Consider the following 22,697-nt stretch of genomic DNA (forward strand, 5'->3'; position numbering starts at 1 on the left):
ATTGCACAAACAACACAAACAACCGAGATGCATAATGACACACAAATAAACAACATGCAAATTACATGCAATTGACTCACAAAGACTGCGCAAACATACAACACGCAAAATGTCGATCAAATAAGGCGCAAACAATGTGCAAAACTACACACAAATGACACAAAAAATGCTAAACATGCAAAATGACTCGCAAAGGATACATAAACAAACAAGAAAACACACAAACGATACACAAACAACATCCAAGAGACATGCAAATGATACACAAAGAAACAAGCAAACAGTGCACAGCCTCCACAACATTCTTTGCAACATTTTGCAAACTATGAATAACATCATATTTAAAATATCTTTTTAAATATTATCAATAAATGTTCAAATAGTGTTAAATAACCATGTTTTGTTGAAACTTCCACAATGAAATATAAATCACGGAATAAAAAATGTATCCTTAGAACTGCTAATTTATGTCTAGCAATTGCAAGTTATAATCTTGTAATGTTTATATTTTGCAACTTCTATTTTATTAGTCACACAAAAAAACATTTATCCTCCAGTTTTGCCTTTTTTTTACATAATTTATTTAGTTTTAACCATAGAATAAAAAAGTGATGTAAACTCAATATTTTGAAACATTATAAATGTTTTAACTCTCTCCTTTGATTCATTTAAAGTGTCCTTGGTGAATAAAAACATGAATTTAATTGATTTAAATAATATGAAAACTGATAAACTGACAGAATGCACAATTAAATATCTAAAAAACAAGTAAATGCTTCTTATTTAGATATTGTAGAAGAGCAACAAAGAGCAGCAGTAACAGGCATCTTTTTATAATGCTGTGGTGCATGCTGGGAAATGTAGTCCTGCTGTGTGAAATCAGCAGATAATGTAGGTTACAGAAACCCTGTACTGTGCTTCTTCACAGTAAAGGTGGAGATTCTCTCCTGAGGCGCTCGCTGCTATTTCAGGCTCACAGCAATCACTCCACGTTCAGATCAAAGCCCCGAAAACACTGCTGCACCCAGCAGCCTTCCTGATCCACGCCAGCCATTCATTATTAATAACAGTCGTATCTGAGCAGGAGTGTTTGAGTAAACGTAGGTTTCATAATGCATCACGCTCACAGTGTGTGCATGGATCATTAACAGATTAAGTGCCACTAATGAAATGCATTTCGGTTTCACTGCATGCTTTTGGATATTGGATAGTACCTGTATAATAATGCGTGTAAATAAATATCATGTGTGCATATTAACATGCAAATATTTTAATATTTTATTTAATTTGATTATCATTGCAAAATAAATTACGCAACCGAGATATTAAAGTCACATTAAAACTTACAATTTAATAATATAGTTATTGTGTAAAGTGTGAAAGGGTCCCTGAAAGACACTCTTTGAATAAAACATATTATTGTTGTAGATATTAAATATTAAAGTCTTCCTAATAAACAGAACAAACTACAATCCTGAATTCTTGATCTTTAAATCAATTGATAATTAAATGAATTGAAATTAAATAAGTAAATGAACTTGTGCACAAATGGGGGTGTGGAAAGTGTTTTTATTTTTATTTATTTTTGGGTGGGGGGGGGGTGTAAAACTAAATTAGAATACATATATAATAGAAAAAAGCATAAACTTTATAAACAAATGCATTTATAAAAACAGATAAAATGTGATAAAAATGATCAAATTTAATACATTTGTAAAATAAATCAACTGTACAGTACTATAGTGAGTTGAAAACAGGTTAATAAAAACTAAATATTAAATAAATATTTTCCATTATTTTATTTTTTACAGTATAAACTGGTTTGTTGTACATTAAAATATATAGCCACTTTTTAAAATTTCTGTGACATGTTAAAAAACTATAAAATTAAATTAATTATTAAATTAAATTAAATAATAAATACATTTTACTATTCACATACAGCACAAACCCTGCATTGTGGACATTGAATTTATGCTAATCAAACTGAATTAAATAGTTAAATATTTTATATTTGCATGTGCATGTATAAAATATGTAATATTTGCAAGCTGTTTTATATCTTATCTGTGCATATGTAAGCTTCTCTCCTACAAAAAGATTTGGGATAAGGTGCAATATGAATGAATTCTGTAAAGAGCTTTTCTACTAAAGCAGCACAAACTGCAGACCTGCATTCTGGACAATAATGCAATGCCTTTTCATATCCTGAGGTTTTCTGCTCAATTAACCCGCTGAGCGCTTTCAAGCGATCTCAGATGCAATGTGGGTAAACGCGCTGGTATTAGATGCATGTGACCGTAAGAGAAACAGAAAGTGGCCGACGGGGGACTGGAGGATTTTTATTATTATTATTTTTGCTCAGCAGCACACAGCCAATTAACTCACCAACACCACTTACAAAACACAAGGACATTTGCATGAGAAAAGATGACGGAAAGAGCAGAAAACAGCAGAAACAGATTCACTACATGCACAGCGCTGACCATCAAAACCAGAACGACAGAAACCACTTTAACTAGTGTAGAAAAAAAACACTGTTAAAAATGTGTTTAAAAAGATTCAACTCAATTACTTTTGATAAAAACCTTTATTTAAAAATAAACAATATATTAATGCATTTATTATTAAATAAACCATCTAGCAGAAGTGTAGAAAAATAGTAAAACATTCACATTAACTAAATAAATATATTAAAGTAAATAAATAAAATAATGAATGAATGAATAAATGAGAGTGTAAAATAAAAATGAAACTAAAAAACAGGATTGAACAATAATAATGCATTTCCTAAATAATAGATAAATAATAGTCATTTAAATAAATAAATAAATAAATAGATAAAGTGAGTAGACAACTGTATTAAAATACACATAAAAATAACAATATCATGCATTATTATTTATAAAATATTATTTAAGAAGCAAATAATTTAAATTAGTTTAACTAACTAATTTAATTTAGCTCAATGACAAGGTATAAAACTAAATAACTTAAGTTGGATGATGCATTCACATTTTCACACGTGATACACATGTTTATATGTCACAAGCTTCTGACCGGATTTACTCTTTTGACATGCACACACTGCATGAATATAAAGAGTTTCCCGCTGTTTTTGCATGCTATTTTAAAAAGCACATGTGATATTTATATATATATGATTTATTATAGCTATATTATAGCTTTTATAGGAGTAATAGCCATTTGAGCAGACGTTAGAGGTCAGTGTAAAATATATAATCTGTTGGCTTCAATGTGTACAAATGCTATCAATCTGCTTTTGACGAAATGATGCACCAGTCTTTGGCTCCAGCGTTCGTCCTGCATACCGACAGATGAACGCAACACAGTGTGACTCGCGAGCGGAGAGCGAGGAGTGTTGGATGGGTTTGGACACGTTTACTCTGAAGCGCTTACACCTCAGATACACGAGACGTCTGTGAGATGAAACGCTCTCTTCAGGTTCAGCGACTGACTCTCTGCAGCGAGGATGCTGTCACCATGACAACAGACATCACTCGGGCTGGATGTGTGAGCTAAAGATTAGCATGAGACTGACACTGAACCAGCGGCAAACGTCCAGAATTAACCCTCGACTGATATGTGGTCATTCTCACGGCTGCCAATGTGATGTTGATGTGAATGTTGCAATTTGATTATAGCAAATAAAATGTCCACAAAATTGCTATTTTATGAACAATCACTTGTTTTGCCGAATATTTACTTAAAAATCCTGTTAAAGATGTATCTAAGAATCAGCCAGTTTAGTGAAAAAAAAATCACAAAAACAATGAATCAACCTGACGAATATATCAGTTCAGTTCATTTATTGGATCAAAAATACAATAAAAATGTGAAATATTATTGCAAATAACAAGTGCTGTTTTCTGTGAGGATATCTGTTCAAATGTAATTTATTTCTGTGATCAAAGCACAATTTTATGCATCATATTTCCATTCTTCAGAGTCACATGATCCTATCCTATCCTGCAATATTATATATATATAGGGCACTCCAACAGATCAAAAGTGACAGTTAAGACAACGTTACTAAATATTTTTAACAATCAGAAATGTTTCTCCAGCAGTAAATCATCATATTATTGTGATTTCTGAAGATCATGTGACACTGAAGACTGGAGGAATGATGCTGAAAATACAGCGGAGCATCACAGAAATAAATTACACTTTAACACAGATTCACACAGAACACAGATGTTGTAAATCATAATAATATTTCACATTTTTACTGCATATTTGATCAAATAAATGCACCCATAAATTTTTATAAATCATAATAATTTCTAACTTTTGTCCAGTACTGTATATTAATTGGTTATGGTTCCAGTGTCTGTTCTCTTTGGGAAGTCAGCGCTCTGTTGATCTACAGTCACGTACAGCAGTAGTTCAGTTAGAAAAACACCAGTGAAAGTCCAGCGAAGCTGAAGAGAGAGAAGTGTTCATGAAAGATTCACACTACAGCCGTCAGCTCGGCGCTTCTCAACTCACTGGACACACACCAGAAACATCTGACAGCAGTAATACAACACTGCTCACAGCAAACACTGAGGTCAAAGGTCACGTGTCTAATCAAACTCTATAGGATTGCAACACAAATGAGACATGACTAGACAAATGAGACATGGATAAGTTATGTGACATATATATATATATATATATATATATGGAAACTATATTATGACACAGCTATATCTAAACCTTTATCTGCATACATACTAGAAAACATGTGCTGTAGGATTAGCTTTTTCACTTTACTTTAAAACAAAGATCACCTAAAATAAATTATTAAAAAAATACTTTCTAAAATATAAAATGTGTTTAAAAATACATTCATTATGAAAGCATTCACTGCTTTCTGCTTTTATTTTAGTCAAAGTTTTAGTAATTTTGTTGTTTTTATTTTTGTCATTTTTTGTCATTTTTTGTCATGCATTGCTCAGAACTTCATCTGAACAACTTTAAAGATGATTTTCTCAATATTTAGATTTTCTTTTGCTCCCTCAGATTCCAGATTCTCAAATAGTTGCATCAATGGAGAGTTGATTTATTCAGCTTTCAAATCATGCAGAAATCTCAATTTCGAAAAATGGTTTTGTGGTCCAGGGTCACAAATATGCATCACATTACGTTTATTACTAAAAACTGTGTAAAGCAAATGCATGGAAAAATTAGATATGCATCCTATGCATTATACATGCATTTTACTCATTCAAAATATCAATTTCCTAAATCTCATCGTATGAACACGCTAGCAGTAGTGTGTGAGGTTGCTCTCATTACAGTAGGAAACGCAGGCTCCGGATCCAAGGGAATTGATAAAGAGCTCTAGAGGAGGTGCAGAGAAGCAACAAAGAGCGCTTTAGTTGCACTGGTGGAATGCATTTGCATAGTTTAGACGGCCGGCATCTGAAGCTCGCCGTGAACACAGACTTCACTAGCGGCCGACTCGGGGAATAAAGCACAGCAGCCTTGTTTCCATTCATCCTGACGCTTTAAAGAACAGAGGCGTCACAGGAAACAACGTTACCCAATGACACGCGGGTCCCACACTTCTCCTCTACAATCATCATCATGCATGAAAAACCTTCAACCCATCTCCTCTTCTGAAAGATTTTAGCATACTTTTATAATGACTGCTTAATAATGTACAGTACTTTCAATGAGTGACACTGAATGCAATGTTTTCAGACACTATTGCATGTCATCTGCAATTAAATCAAAATGTATTATAGTTTAAATATATATGTGTGTTTCTATCCACTTAAGTGCATTTTAATATGCATTGTAATATAATTACTTCTATTGTCAACTATAATCTAATTCCGCTGAAACTTGAATGTCATGCATTTAAGTATATTTGTAATTCACATTTCTTATAATGAAGTTGCAATTTAGTGCATTTGAAAATTTAACTTTAAAAGACTTTTCATGTAAGTGCATGTTTATTATTTTTATTAAAACAGTGATTTAAAGTGTACTTTAAAGTTAAATTGTATCTTTGACATCATTACACAGGTCAATTTTTAAAAGTCTATTTACATGTGTTAAATGAGTACCTCAAGGCTCAGTACTAGGGCCGCTACTCTTCACGCTTTATATGTTACCCTTGGGAGATATCATCAGGAAACATGGTGTTAGCTTTCACTGTTATGCTGATGATACTCAGCTCTATATTTCTTCGCAGCCCGGTGAAACACACCAATTTGAAAAACTAATGGAATGCATAGTCGATATAAAAACTGGATGACGAGTAATTTCTTACTGCTAAATTCAGAAAAAACAGAGGTGTTAATTATAGGACCTAAAAACTCTGCTTGTAATAACCTAGAACACTGTCTAAGACTTGATGGTTGCTCTGTCAGTTCTTCGTCATCAGTTAGGAACCTAGGTGTGCTACTTGATCGCAATCTTTCCTTAGAAAGCCACGTTTCTAGCATTTATAAAACCGCATTTTTCCATCTCAAAAATATACCTAAATTACGGCCTATGCTCTCAATGTCAAATGCAGAAATGTTAATCCATGCATTTATGATCTGACTTGACTTGAATTGTTAGGAAACACTCGTGAAAGTGTCTCTCTTTAAGTGCACTTAAAAGGCTTTTTATTTAATAGATATTATATTAGTTGCACATGCAGTTTTTAGTATATTTTAAAAGATAACTAATATACAGTTAAGCACACTTCTTTTTTTTAACAAGAAAACAGTTTTGGTAATAAGCTTCTTTAAAAATGTAATTTTATGCAAACATTAATGAATGATGAAAATGTTGTAAACTGTGAAGCATAATAAAAAGTATTTTAAAAACTGAAAATAGATTAAAAACTCTTTTTTTCCATTAATATACAGAAATTAGCTAAACATTTATGGAAATATATTAATGTAAAATATATTTCATCAAATATAATTTTGCCCATTTTTTGTATATTGTGATATGTACACATATAAAACATATAAAATACATATTTGAATATTAAATAATATTAACAGATGCAACACTGGAGTTTAATCATGTATTAAGAATTGGTAAAAAAAATCATTAAATATGATTGATAAACATATTCTTAGAAGTATTTTCCATTATTGTTAACTTACTTATGTTACTAACAAATGTAATATTATTGTAAAGTGTTACTAAATTAAACCAATAATATAATATAATATAATATAATATAATATAATATAATATAATATAATATAATATAATATAATATAATATATATTTGTTTAAATATTTACATTAATATATTTTATTCCACAGCATGTTTTACATTTTGCCATATGAAGGTTAAAACTATATATATTTTATTAAAATAATAATAATAATTGAGCATCACTGTTTTCAACATATATTTAGCATTTATTTAAAATATATTTTGAGAGAAAAGGCTGTATAGGAAACCAATGATAATTAGTCATTTATGTCTAACAAATATGCAACACGTTTAGTTGAGAATTACTTTAATTTAAAAAGCATGGACATTTTATATACACTTCAAATGCATGTATCTTAAATGTAGGCCTTTTTGGAGTAAATTGTTGTTTCTTTACTGAAATAAGCATCTTTGTGATGTTTTTATCAGCTGTTTGGACTCTCATTATGACGGCACCCATTCACTGCAGAGCATCCAATGATGAGACACTGATGCAGTGCTACATTTCTCCAGACCTGATGAAGATACTCATCCTGATCTGGGATGACCTGAGGGTGAACACATTTTCAGCACAGATGTATTTCTGGTGAACTGCTCCTTTAAGTGTCCCCTGTTGAGTGCATAGGGAGCAGAGAACACTTGAAGCGAATCTATAATTAACACTAATTAGGGAGCATATACTGCTGCGCATCTCAGAGCGTGTTGGCATTCACCAGCGCCTCACACCGTCATTTCCATTCCTCCATGGGCTCTGAAGTCATTGATTTTAAAGTGCATTCTCATGGATCAGCGAAACCCGGCTCTACCCAAACTCTATTATCCTATTAGCCCCTCAGAGACACATGCGTGCCCCTCTGGATGTGAACTGACTCCAGAAACAAAAGCCATGTAGTTGATATTACGCCCACCATCTCAACGCGTGACCCACCAATCAGATCAGCTCTGAGCAACAGCGGCCCACGGTAAACAATGCTTCGATGTTTCCCCTCGTGACATTTGCACATTACGACTCATGGTCACTCAAAGCTCTGGTTAACCCACACTACACTACTAGAACACCACTAGTTGCTTAGTACACGATGAGAGAGGCGAGAGCTCGACATATGCAGAGCTGTGACATTTACAACACATTAAACAGCATCCATACAGCTTTTCGACAACGTTTCTCTAATGCAAATTAAAATGCATGAATGCCTCTCCATGCTGCTTCCATTAAAAGAGAGAAAAGCCCAATGGATTAACTGTTTAGAATGCAAAGCATACTTTTTGCTTCTAGATTGGGAATAATTAAGCATTTCTACAGCGTTTCTTTAATGCAATGCAATGACTTCCATTAAATGTGAGGGAAACCCGTTGGATGAACTGTTTAGTATGCAACTGGGACATTTGCAATAGATATACTTACTATTTGCATTATTTTACTTTGTGGATTGGGAATATTAAGGGATTTCTACTATGTTTCTTCAGTGCAATTAAATAACTTCTGTTGCATTCCCATAATGTTTCTTTAATGCATTGCAATGACTTCTGTTGTGTTTCTACAGGGTTTCTTAAATGTAATGGAATGACTTGAGTTGAATGTGAGGAACCCAGCAGATGAACTGTTTAGCATGCAATATACACAACTGCAATATAGATATACTTGCGATGTGCATTATTTTTCCTTGTGGATTGAGAATATTAAGTTATTTCTACAATGTTTCTTGAATGCAATTAAATACTTTCTGTTGCGTTTCCACAGTGTTTGTCAAATGCAGTGCACCGACTTCAGTTGAATGTGAGGAACCCAAAGGATGAACTGTTTAGCATGCAATGGGCACATTTGCAATATTTTTCCCTGTACATTGGGAATATTGAAGCATAGTGATTTTTAAACGTGCTTTGCTTAGGAAAACAAATTGATTATGCACATTAGATATCATGGCTATTTGCATTTTTTTCTTCTTGTGGATTGATAATATTGAACTGTCATGCAATGAAAATGCACACCATGACTAAATGTTACACCTAAAAAAAACATTTGCAATTAAAATGATAGTGGTTTCTAATTCTAAAAGGTTCAACTGTTATTTCCAGTGTGATCTGGTGTCTATAATGAATCGTTTTTCCTTCTAAAAACCTGTGGATCGGCTGTTGGGAAGATCTGATGCTGGATGGTTTGTGAAATGGCACCTGTTCAGACGCACACACAGAATGTTGACTGGCATATAAATGCATCTGCACGAGCTGCTGGCACTTACCATACACTCCCTGGCATGAGATGCCCTCCAAAACGAGCGTCAGGAGCCCCAAAACACTAATAATCCCATCCATCCTCACGTGCCTCTCAACATATCCAGATCAAAGCGCCGAGTCTCTCCAGATCGCGATGTGACGAGCCGCTTCAGAGCCGCTTCAGAGCCGCGTCCTCGCAGGGAGCTCGTGCTGTGGACTCGGACTCGGAGCAGTGTTTATTCTCGGGCTCGGGTGAGGCTCGGTGACGGTGTGTCTGCGGCTGGCATCGCTTCATCCGATCCGAGGCTCTGAGCGTCTCAGTGACGCTGCGGATGCTCGTGCGCGTGCAGCATCAGGACCGGCGGCGTCGGGGACGAGCAATGCGCGTGCGCCTGGCTGTCCGTCATCGCTGATCCGAGCAACAATTGAACTCCTCGGAACCGAACCGAGTCCGAAGCGTTCGTGCCGTCAGACAGAAAGAGAGAGAGAGAGAGAGACAGAGAGAGAGAGATAGAGACAGAGAGCGAGAGAGAGACAGAGAGAGAGAGAGAGAGAGAGAGACTCATCTGCATGAAGGACACACACACAGACACAGTCAGACGGAAACACACACACACACACACGCGCGTGCATTTAATGTTAATTCACAAAACCCTAAAATAAATTTTTGCACGTTTAAAACGATAATTATTAGATTTTTAATAATAGTTTATTATTGCTCAAATGTGCAAATAACAACACTTCATTACATTAATATTACAATAATAATAATATACCACTTAAAATAAGTGGAAGCGAATGACAGATCAAATCTCGTAAATATAAGTTTAAACTAGCTACTGTTTCTGGTCTCGTTGTTTGTTCTCGGTGTAAGTGCACGTGCACGGACAGAATGAGATCGATCCGGTTATTGAAGCAGTCTCTGACCCCAAACTAAGAGCTTGAAAGTCAGATATTTGAATTAACAAGCAACAAACCCCGTCTAATTGTGTCGCTGGTCCTGTGTTTAATTGGGCTGCTGGAATAAACTCATTAGAGCTGAGAGTGACGGACAGGCGAGGACGAGCGCGTGCAGCTGAACTCCGTCTGTGTGTCTGCGACGAGCTGTCTGAGGATCGAGTTCATCTCAGAAATCATCTAGATGCTAGTCCAGCAGATGTATGCATTTAAAACAGTGTAAATTAGTTTGTTTGCTTGGTAGTGTTATAAGACACAAGTTGCCAGATCAGGGTGCTGACCCACCAAAGACTGTCCGATTAGAGACGAAATGAAGATGTACTTTTCTGGGAATAACCCATTTATTGTCACCACTCAACAGATGGTTTGGTCGTGGTTGTGGTTTTTCTACAAAAATATAAACCAAAGACATAAACATAAATATACATAATATACATGATAATAGTAAAAATAAATTATAACAAACTGGCAATAACACAGCACAGTAAATTAAACTTGATAATTAAACATCAATATGAACATTATTAGCAAAAAGAAATGTAGAATACAAGGCAGGCTGTAATTCTTATATTATAAGCAGCGCACATTTGTAACTTGACACCCTATTAGAGCCGGGACGCTTATGAAGCGCCACTCAGTCTGAGCTACGAGAGCGCATGCGCTTAGACAGTTATATTTTAACAGTATACTCGTTAGATATAAAGAAATGCAGCGAACCCTGTTTCAAACGGGAACTTAACTTGTACTGATAACAACATATGTTACTCTAGCATTCACCAGATATGTATATAAGCATACAAACAACGGGTTACAATGTTTACAATGTTACACGCGAATTATAAATGCACGCATACACATAGACATCGTTACCTCACGTACATATTAACTTGTATACAGACGTGAATAAATCTCTCATCGACTCTATAATAAGCTATTCAAACTTACTTTTGCATTCACACACAACACTTTGTCCAAAAGGCGATCTTTAAACAGTCCAGAAACAATGATAATGAAGAAACTTAAGGCTTCGACCTGTATCCCCCTGCACTGATCTTCTGGTCACTGTGAGGGTGGGGGGAATCACGTGGTCAAGGTTTCTGGACGCTAATTCGCTCAGGTGAAGTGGTCTGAGTATGTACATGTCTCAACATGTAGAAGGAGAGATTTAAATACAGTTAGAAAAATAGAAACCCATAGCCTTTTTTACAGCCGCCCCCAGATTTCCATAAGGAAATATGTACTTATACGAAAAGGCTTATTTTATTGGTTGGATTTACAATTACTTTAATCAGGAATGGCAGGTAATTGTATAAGGCGTGCGACTGGTCTAGTGTAAGCCCTATCTCCCACTTGAACTTTGGCTGTCCTCACTCTGGTGTCAGCTCCAGGGTATACTTCTGACACCTTCCCTACGGGCCAGAGAGCTCTGGGTAGTTGCGGGTCAATGATCAGCACCGCAGTGCCAACCTGGATGTCTGGAGTATCCCTTTGCCATTTTTGACGACCTTGAAGACCAGGGAGGTAGAATTTGACATAATGTCTCCAAAATTGGTCCGCAAGAATTTGGCTGTGGCGCCATCGACGCCGACTGATCAGTTCCGACTGTGGGTATACTGTCAGGGGGAGTGATGCATCCGGCCGCCCCATTAGAAAGCAATTTGGAGTAATAGGGTCAGGATCTGAAGCATTACATGATGTATATCCCAGTGGTTTGGAATTCAAAATTCCCTCAATCTCTACCAGCACGGTTTGAAGAACCTCAAAGGTTACTGATTGAGTTCCTAGAGTAACCATCAGTGCGTTTTTCAAAGAGCGAATTTCTCGCTCCCAACAGCCTCCAAAGTGTGGTGAATTTGGTGGATTGAATTGGAATTTGATCTGCTGTTTGGCCAATTGTCTCTGCAGATCTGGGCCAAGAGCTGTAAAGGCTTCCCTTAGCTCTCTCTCACCTCCTCTGAAGTTCGTGCCTTGGTCTGACAGAAGTTCATGGGGTTTTCCCCGTCTAGCTGTGAACCGCCTGAGAGCCATAAGGAAGGAGTCAGTTTCCAGACTGTGGAGGATGTCGATGTAGACTGCTCTAGTGGTGAGGCATTTGAATATTATTCCCCATTTCTTCTCACTGCGCCGACCTGTTCTAATAGTGTAAGGACCGAAGCAGTCCACGCCAGTGGAGTAAAAGGCGGGCTTGAAAAGACGCAGTCTTGCTGGGGGAAGGTCCGCCATTTTAGGCACCTCTGGTTTGTTCCTCCATCTCTGACACTGCACACACTCTCGTTGCAAACGCTTGATAGCCTCTCTTCCACGCAGAACCCAGTACTTACGGCGGAGTTCAGCAAACACCCTCTCAGGACCTGGATGACAGAGTTTAGAATCACAATTTTGGATGATAAGTTTCGTGATTGGGTGTCTTGGATCCAGTACAATAGGGTGCATGTTGTTGGGCTCCAGGTAGGGACTATGTCGTAAACGTCCACCGACTCGGATTAATTGGGATTCTCCATCAAGTTCTGGGGCTAATGCTCTTAGTCTGCTGTTGCACGCAAGTGGTTTACCAGTCCTCAGTTGCTCTAAGTCTGATGGAAAACATTCCTGCTGTGCTTGCTGCAGAACACTAATCTCAGCTCTTCTGTAGTCACTAGCTGTGGGATTACTATCAGTAGACCCTTGAAGAGCTATGGACTCGATTAGCTCCTCGAGAGTCTTAAACTGACTGAAATCAGAATATGTGAAACATACTAGAGTGCAGGTACCAACCTTACGAAGCTCATTATTGTCTAGCTCCTTTGAAGTGGGGCATTCCGGCCACAGATTAGGTGGATTTTTCAGGAAGAGTGGTCCTTGGTACCAGTGACTTTCTGGGCCAAGCTCACAAAGACTCCTTCCCCGAGTGATGTCATCAGCTGGATTGTTTGCGGAGGGTACATATCTCCAGCTGTGTTTCTCTGTGAGATCCTGGATCTCTGCAACCCGAGTCCCCACAAATACTTTGAACCGGCATGAATCGGATTGTAACCATGTGAGGACGGTGGTAGAGTCAGTCCACAAGATCGTTTGGCGTATGGGTAGGTTCAACTCGGTTTGGAGTACTTTGGCAAGTTGAGCTCCAGTCAGTGCAGCGCATAATTCCAGTCGTGGAACAGACTGTTGTTTTTTTGGTGCTACACGGGATCTGGCTGTTAGGAAAGCCACCTCTGTTTGCCCATGTTGGTCCTCTGTTCGAAGATATGCCACGGAGCCATATGCACGTTCAGAGGCATCACAGAAAACATGAATGTCTCTTAGGCTCGTTGCTGTGTCTTTGATGGGGCTACAGTAACACCGAGGAAGAACAATATTTTGTAGGGCTGGTAGCTCCTCCTCCCACTTAGTCCAGGCTTGTAACAGATCTGCAGGCAAGTGTGGATCATCCCAATCCCGTTTTTTATCCCACAGATGTTGTACAATGATCTTGGCGCGAGTGGTATACGGGATGAGGTAACCTAACGGGTCGTACTGGCTGGCCAGCACTTTATATATGTTGCGCATGGTGGTCTCACAACTGTCCTTAGCACGGTATTTGTAGGAGAGTGTATCAGACTGATGGTTCCAGAGGAGCCCCAAGGTTGATTCATGGATGTCCGTACGGCCTTGCGAAATCCAGAGTTCTGCACTGTCTGATATAGTGTCGTGGGGCAGGTGACTTATCGTTGAAGGGGCATTGCTGGACCACTGCCTCAACTCAAAGCCTCCATCTGCCAGCAGGGTCCTGATTCTGTCAACAAAGCATTTTGCCTCTTCTGCTGAAGTGAAGCTTTGTAAGCAGTTATCTACATAAAAGGATTTCAGCACAGAATTACGGACATCATCTCCTGGCTGGCTATGATCAATGGCATGTTTCTGGAGTGCAAAGACGGCGCAGCAGGGGCTGCAAGTGGTGCCGAAAGGAAGGACTTGCCATTCGTACACACTGGGTAGTTCTTGTGCATTTAGGTCTCTCCAGAGGAAGCGCAATAGTGGTTTGTCTTCTGGGAGCAGCCTAACTTGGTGGAACATCCCCTTGATGTCACTGCTAACTGCCACGGAATGTTCCCTGAATCTGAGTAGCACCGCAAGTAGAGATGGCCCCAACACTGGTCCTGGGAGCAGAAGCTCATTGAGGTTTTGTCCATGATATTGGAACGAGCAGTTGAAAACTATCCTGTTTTTCCCATTGTGATGCACCATGTGGTGTGGGATGTACCAGGAGCCAAATGTGTCTGTTACAGCATCTTGAGGTAAATTGTTAACATATCCTGCTTGTACCAGTTTTGCAATCTCTTTGGTATAAGTGGCTGCTTGCTGGGGATTTTTGGCTAGTCTCCTTTCAATGGCCCTCAGCTGCGACAAGACGGCTTCTTTTGGTGCTTTCAGTTCAGGCATGTTCTTGACACGCAGGAGAGGGGTTGCATATCGTTTGACGCCCTCCACTTCAACCCTTACTGTCTTCCTTTCCAGAAGCTCCACTGCCTCTTGGTCCTGTTTGGATCTGAGACACATCTTTTCGTTACGCCAGGGTAGTAAGTCCATCTGCCATAATTTCTCTACTTGCCTGTAGAGATCAGCTTCCGGGAATGAGACTGCAGTAAAGAGACAGTGTTGTTCAGTCATGTCCTTCCGTAAGTGTTGGATCGGACCCTGTAATGTCCAGCCAAGTCGTGTCTTTATGGCAGCTGGTCCCCCTGGTGGTCCTAGCCTAACTGGTTCTACAGGAGTGATTAGATGGAGATAATCTGAACCAATGAGCAACACAGGACAGACCGCTTCAAAGTCATGCAGTGGAAGTCCTTTAAGGTGCTGATATCTCTCCCTCAGAGTCTTCACTGGGTGTGAATGTTCTGCTAAGCTTAACTGTTGAGCAGTGAAAGCACCTTTGATGTAATACCTTTTAGTCGGCTGAGCAATTGGTGAGATCACAAATGAGACTGCTGCTCCTCTGAGCACTTGTAGCTCCTGCCTGATTGTTCTGAGTGGGAGATCTTCAGGGTGACCTTTGAGGCCTAACTGCTGTGCTGCACTGTGAAGGAGGATAGTTCTTTCCGATCCATCATCCTGGATTGCGTATGCGTTCAACCTTTTCTTGCCATTTCTGAGAATCACTTTGCTGATTTTAAGTAGAACCTTCCTGCTGGTAGGCGGTTTATGAATCAGGAGAATCTCATTCATGGTATTGAATAGACAGCTGTTGGTATCAGCAGTTTCATCTTTAACAAACTTTGGATTCTCTGGCTTACCAACACTGATGTCATGCAGAACCATAAGGTGTCGACTGCTGCACTGTCTGCAGCGCATCTTCAGGTTACATTCTGCAGACTTGTGAGTTCTGCCACAACGCCAGCATCTATTATTGTCTTTGACCCAGCTTTGTTTTTGCTCCTTAGTAAGCCGTTTGAAGTTGCTGCAGTTGTTAAGGGAGTGCTTACTGTTGTCACAGTAGGGGCAGTAGGGCCTCAGAGAACTGGTAGATGGTGGAGTAGATAGTATAGACTCAGGATTCACCTTCTCAGTACCCAGAAAAATTGTGGTGCCTTTAGTGGCTGGCTTAGAGTCTCTGAAAGTCTCTCGTGTTCGTGTTGAGGGTCCTTTGCGTTGATTGCTTACGAACCTTGTAGTGTCCTCTTGAACTTCAATTTCGAACTCCAGCCATTCTGCAAGATCCAGAAGAGTAGGGATGGGTACACGATGTGGATGTGCAAACCTCCGAAACCCTGATCTCAGGTCGTGGGGAAGCTTTCCAAGCAGCCGAGACACATGAGAACCACATTGTAACTCGTGAGCGCCCTTCCTGCCTAACTGCTCTAGCATGCCAACTAGTGAACGGACTTTAAGAGCGAAAAGACGAAATGCCTTCTGATCTCCACTAGCTATGCTTGGGCCATCCATTAACTCGGCAATGCGCTGGAGAGCCAGTTGATGTGGCTGGCCATACTGTTGGTCTAAAGCGGCCATTGTTCTTGTGTAAGGATGTTGAGAATGACAGTATGAGTCAGCAATTAGTAAAGCCTCCTCTAACTTCAGATGGTCCATCAGTATCTGAAATTTGAATCTTTCTGTTGTATTAGCTGGGAGGACATTCTCCAGAGCAATTTTCAGCCGCGAGAACTCTCTTGGGTTGGGATGTATGAAGTCAGGGATCGTAGGAGTTGGACCTCGATACATCAGTTCTTGCTCAGGCGGAGGTGATGGAGTAAGTGAGCGGCATTGTATTTGTGGATGCCTGGCAGTGTCTTGAGAGTCCCTATATGGAGCATTAGATGGGTCCTCTCCATGGGAATATTGCACGTCGGATCTCTGACCCGTTTGTGGCATATAATTGTAGGAGGCACTCTGTTTTGTAAGGGGGGCGGATACTGGAGTTGAGCTTTGAAACTTGTTTTGAGTCTGATGCTCCATTTGTAGCCTAATGCGTTGAGCTGGTACAGGTTTGCTTCCCATTTCCACAGAATGTGCCTGTGGCTGGACACGTGGTGCAGGTATAGGACGACTGGAGCTATGCTTCCTTGGAAGGGCAACAGGTGAAGGTGGCTGATTTCCTGGACGTTGTTGATCCATCTGAATTTGTAGCTGCTTCATCTGTTGCTTGAGCTGAGAAAGCTCCTTTATGTGTTGGTCATTTGCATTCTGGAATGTGTTTCTTTCCTGCTGTATCATTTGCAGGGCTATGCGGAGATCCTTATTCTCTCTCCTTATGATCTCTGATGCAGAATCATACTCGTCACCAGACCACTGTAGCGGACTGTCTACTTCATAACCTGGTAACAATGGAGTAAAGCCACTTGCGCCTTCTTCTGCTTCGTCGCCTTCAGCCAGTCTGCTTGAATGTACGAGTGGTGACATGGGTTGTGTATCATGCTTAGGGAGGGTGAATCCAGTGAGATCATACTCATCATAACGTGCGGGAAGGACAGTTTTCCTCCTGACTCGCACAGTTGGCTCATCCTCTTCATGTTGTGACATCTTCTATCTCTTTGGCAAGTCCAGGCACCGGCTCGAAGGACCATGTAAATTAGTTTGTTTGCTTGGTAGTGTTATAAGACACAAGTTGCCAGATCAGGGTGCTGACCCACCAAAGACTGTCCGATTAGAGACGAAATGAAGATGTACTTTTCTGGGAATAACCCATTTATTGTCACCACTCAACAGATGGTTTGGTCGTGGTTGTGGTTTTTCTACAAAAATATAAACCAAAGACATAAACATAAATATACATAATATACATGATAATAGTAAAAATAAATTATAACAAACTGGCAATAACACAGCACAGTAAATTAAACTTGATAATTAAACATCAATATGAACATTATTAGCAAAAAGAAATGTAGAATACAAGGCAGGCTGTAATTCTTATATTATAAGCAGCGCACATTTGTAACTTGACACCCTATTAGAGCCGGGACGCTTATGAAGCGCCACTCAGTCTGAGCTACGAGAGCGCATGCGCTTAGACAGTTATATTTTAACAGTATACTCGTTAGATATAAAGAAATGCAGCGAACCCTGTTTCAAACGGGAACTTAACTTGTACTGATAACAACATATGTTACTCTAGCATTCACCAGATATGTATATAAGCATACAAACAACGGGTTACTATGAGGCGCCGTGTAGGATTTAAATCAAACTTCGCTTATCAATACATACATAAAACACGTGCATATACACCTATAAATTACTCGCATATACATGCATACTACTGAATGTTCAAGAATACATATATAAAAAACACGTGAACACTAATATGAAATCGATACCAATACATATAATGTTAGCAATGTATGCATACACACTTGTGAATAACTTGCGTATACATATAAACTTGACACGTGCATACACCTACAGACACTCACATATGCATATTAACTTGATCCATGCATATACACCTATTAAACACTCGCACATACATATAAACTCGCTGCATACAAACACAACTGCACATACTCGCACATACATATAAACTTGATCAGTGCATATACACCTATTAAACACTCGCACATACATATAAACTCGATGAGCGCATACACATCCATAAAACACTCGTGCATACAAAAACAATAACATTTACTAACGTATACAGTTCAGATGAGAAAAACATGTGTACATGTATATATGCGAGTGATTTCATATGTGGATGTGCGTGAATTTTCAGTATAAACGGAAGGCATTTCAGTGTAAACGGAAGGCGTTTCAGTTTAAAAGGAAGTCGTTTAAGCGTGTACGGAAGTAACCTGTCTAAATACCGCATTTGCAATCATGGACCGGGATTGTGCTACACCTGAAGCATTTTGCGGAATGTTCTTTTTTCGCCCACTATTATAAGATCAATTACCATCAGTTTGTGTTGCCTGCTCACCTGCAGTCTCTGTCTGCAGTCAGAAACATCTGAATCGCGCACTTTGTTTCGGCCTTCGAGCCCTGGTGGCATACAAAGCATCAATAACACCGCAAACGATGCGATCATCCGCCGGCGAAGTTCACGGACCGTGATATCACACTTGTCAGTGGTAAAGTAACTGGCAGTTTCGATCTAGAAAAAGGTGAGAATTTCACTTCTATGCAATCTTCACGAAATAACTTCCAAACGCTATGCAAGTTAACGTTACACACACACATACACAGAGGGAGAGAGAGACAGTTTTGCCTCTAGTTAAAAAATATAAAATGTGTTCCCAACTAAGTCCCACTAGTGAACTTAGCCATTTTCAGAATTAAGTGTTTAAGCTATTTGCACAGAATCGGAATATCATAACTTCATAATATAGTGAGTATGTTTGCAAATATTTTGAACAAAACAAAATAAAAGCAATCCATGTGTCATACAGATCTATTGTGGCTGTGTTGTGTCACATGACAAGCATGACGCGTCGCCATGGAAACATTAAGGCGGTACATTCTAAAATAACGGTCGCCTAAAGAAACTCACGCTGGGGCTCAATTAGAATATTTTAAACTCATGTACGAAATTGTTTTATTTCTGAAAATGGCTAAGCTCAAGTGGGACTGGGACTATTTCGTGAAGATTGCATAGAAGTGAAATTGTGAAATTCTCACCTTTTTCTAGATCGAAACTGCCAATTAACTTACTGCTGACGAGTGTGATATTATGGTCCTTGAACTCGCCGGTGTTATGAAATGTTCAGTGTCTGAGATATTTGGTGTCATTGAGAATAAAGAACTATATATAAAGACTCGTATGCAGTAACAACTATTTAACTTTTTTTTTTTCTCCTTAAAAAAGGTTTCACATGGAAGTGCATGAGAGCCTACAGTTCATGTGGAGAATGTTTGTTTTTAATTAATGTATATGTTACAAATCAGCAGAGTTTGATACTTGCACTTCTGCCTGTTATTTTGTTCCTAGTTTGCAGAAGCTCTTCTAATGGGGGAGACTCATTCTCAAGTTATATATGAGCCACTACTGCACACATACATGAAGACATGGGTAAACCCAACCTTCTCAGAATTAAGTTTTTTTTATTATCTGATGCAGGGGATGGTGGATGTGTACTTTATCAGTGTAATAGTTAAACATCATATGCAAAAAAAAAAAAAAAAAAAAAAAAACCTTGTTTGATACAAATTTTGTATTATTAACCAGTTTTAAAGTTTCACTACATTCTGTTCCTGAAATCCACAATTTTGAAATCAAGATAATCAAAGGTAATCAAATCAAGCACGTCCTAATAAAACATGTTTCGTGAATAAAGGGTATTGTAAAAAAAAAAAAAAAAAAAATAAGCATGGTCTGTGGACAATTCATCTCAAAGTGCACCACAATGCAGTATATGATTAAAGACAAAAACAAAGTGTATAAAGACATTTTACAACCTTTTTTTAACTATAGAGTACATTTTATCTACTAAATGTATCAGTTTTGGGAAAAAAATTTTTTGATCAAGAATCTTCCAGTTCATGTGTGTGTATATATACATATAACATTCCGATTTCGTTTTATTAAAAACTATTTTTTTTTGAATGACTGAGCAAACGATTAGGAATGACACAGATCCCTGTCCATAATTGCAAATTTGGTTACTTCCGTTCACACTTAAACGCCTTCCGTTTATACTGAAAATTCACGCACATCCACATATGAAATCACTCGCATATATACATGTACACATGTTTTTCTCATCTGAACTGTATACGTTAGTAAATGTTATTGTTTTTGTATGCACGAGTGTTTTATGGATGTGTATGCGCTCATCGAGTTTATATGTATGTGCGAGTGTTTAATAGGTGTATATGCACTGATCAAGTTTATATGTATGTGCGAGTATGTGCAGTTGTGTTTGTATGCAGCGAGTTTATATGTATGTGCGAGTGTTTAATAGGTGTATATGCATGGATCAAGTTAATATGTATATGTGAGTGTCTGTAGGTGTATGCACGTGTCAAGTTTATATGTATACGCAAGTTATTCACAAGTGTGTATGCATACATTGCTAACATTATATGTATTGGTATCGATTTCATATTAGTGTTCACGTGTATTTTATGTATTTTTGAACATTCAGTAGTATGCATGTATATGCGAGTAATTTATAGGTGTATATGCACGTGTTTTATGTATGTATTGATAAGCGAAGTTTGATTTAAATCCTACACGGCGCCTCATAGGTTACAATGTTTACAATGTTACACGCGAATTATAAATGCACGCATACACATAGACATCGTTACCTCACGTACATATTAACTTGTATACAGACGTGAATAAATCTCTCATCGACTCTATAATAAGCTATTCAAACTTACTTTTGCATTCACACACAACACTTTGTCCAAAAGGCGATCTTTAAACAGTCCAGAAACAATGATAATGAAGAAACTTAAGGCTTCGACCTGTATCCCCCTGCACTGATCTTCTGGTCACTGTGAGGGTGGGGGGAATCACGTGGTCAAGGTTTCTGGACGCTAATTCGCTCAGGTGAAGTGGTCTGAGTATGTACATGTCTCAACATGTAGAAGGAGAGATTTAAATACAGTTAGAAAAATAGAAACCCATAGCCTTTTTTACAAACAGATTCGTCGTGTTTCTTTCTCTTCTGGAAAACAACTTCAATATAAAATGCACGTGCAATCAAACTCTCCCAAGAATTTCCCCAGACAGAAGGAATAAACTATATATAATATACAGTGGGTGTATCTCACAAAAGCATGACCAAAAAATATATATATATATATATTTACGAATAAATGTTATGTATAAGTATATAAAGCTTAATTTCAGGACTAGTGACATTCTCATTACTGTTCAGCAAAACAAAGCAAGAAGCAAATAAATCAATTAATCAAACCAAAAATAAATAAATACTTTTTTACTGCGATATAAAAATTTATATATATATACATTTTTACTGCGATATAAAAATTTATATATATATATATATATATATATATATATAAAAAAAATTTTTATATCGCAGTAAAAAAGTATTTATTTATTTTTATTTATATATATATATATATATATATATATATATATATATATAAAGTAAAAAATATTAATTTGAATTATAAAAAATATAAAATATAAAAAGTATAGATATAATAAATAATGCATGTTATTTCTTTTTTATCATTGACATACTATTATAGTTTTTATTAGGTTTCAAAGGGGTGGAAAATTTCTGGAAACTTGAATATTCAAAAAATCCTGGAAAGTTAAAAAAAATTCTGGAATGTTTCCGAAATTTACTGGAAAATGTCAAATTTTTTTGCAACCCTGGTTTTTATTACTATTTTTTTATTAATAAATGAAAATCTGAATAATATATATTTTAAAAATGCAAAATGCATGTGGCCAGTAAAGAACATATCTTCTACTAAACTTTATGCACCATTTGACAGTGTTCCAAAATACTGCACAGCTTTTTTGTCAGTGTGTTAATTTTCCGGGTGAAAAATTGTTTTGTTTTTTTATTGTGCAACAATATGAAACAATGCCATTACTGTCTTTCCAAGTCTTACACACATTTTCTCTTTTTTTCTCTCAGTTGCAAAACTCCCTCATAAATATATGCACGCACATATACATATGCATCATAATTTGCTGACCTTCTACTCATGCAACTACTCCCTGCATTTGTTAAAATGAATCAAAATGCTAAAATGTTCATTATATAACATTGCTTACATGCACTTTTTAGGACTCTACATCCATCTGTTGATGTGTTTTAAAGGTTCAGCTTTTAATTAGCGGGTCAGACTCCTAAAGCCCATCATTTGCACGCTGTCACACGACTAATTCCTGGATTGTGAGTTAAGCGAGACAGATAAAACACAGCTTTCTGTTGATAAGGCTTTATGCATACAGTCTCAATTTTTCATG

General features: G+C 37.7%; 2 protein-coding genes across 4 annotated transcripts in view; both read right to left on the reverse strand.

Moving 5' to 3' along the window:
- The window catches only part of LOC127984000 (MAM domain-containing glycosylphosphatidylinositol anchor protein 2-like), an 82,870-nt gene extending 73,066 nt beyond the window's left edge, over window positions 1-9,804 (reverse strand). For both annotated transcript variants that reach the window (XM_052586449.1, XM_052586448.1), the window contains exon 1: window positions 9,418-9,804. In XM_052586449.1, coding sequence (XP_052442409.1) covers window positions 9,418-9,490 — 73 coding nt within the window. In that variant the 5' untranslated portion in view covers window positions 9,491-9,804. The remainder of the gene's footprint in view (window positions 1-9,417) is intronic.
- A 763-nt stretch (window positions 9,805-10,567) lies between these two features.
- LOC127983999 (uncharacterized) lies at window positions 10,568-21,382 on the reverse strand. Of its 2 annotated transcripts, none has more exons than XR_008160519.1 (2): window positions 11,294-17,951; window positions 10,568-10,735 (listed from the first exon to the last, which is right to left on the reverse strand). XR_008160519.1 is itself a non-coding variant. In XM_052586447.1 (2 exons), the coding sequence occupies exon 2, from the start codon at window positions 17,318-17,320 to the stop codon at window positions 11,633-11,635; it is 5,688 nt and encodes a 1,895-aa protein (XP_052442407.1). In that variant the 5' UTR covers window positions 17,321-17,532; window positions 21,122-21,382; the 3' UTR covers window positions 10,568-11,632. The 2 variants fall into 2 exon arrangements, 1 of the variants encoding a protein (XP_052442407.1); XM_052586447.1 differs by adding an exon at window positions 21,122-21,382 and having other exon boundaries at window positions 10,568-17,532.
- Between the last annotated feature and the right edge of the window lie 1,315 nt (window positions 21,383-22,697).

The sequence above is a fragment of the Carassius gibelio genome, chromosome B20 (genome assembly GCF_023724105.1).
Source record: "Carassius gibelio isolate Cgi1373 ecotype wild population from Czech Republic chromosome B20, carGib1.2-hapl.c, whole genome shotgun sequence".
Classification (NCBI taxonomy): Eukaryota; Metazoa; Chordata; class Actinopteri; order Cypriniformes; family Cyprinidae; genus Carassius; species Carassius gibelio.

Excerpts from the sequence above, each read along its gene's own strand:
- LOC127983999 (XM_052586447.1), bottom strand. The coding sequence starts at position 17,320 with ATGTCACAACATGAAGAGGATGAGCCAACTGTGCGAGTCAGGAGGAAA.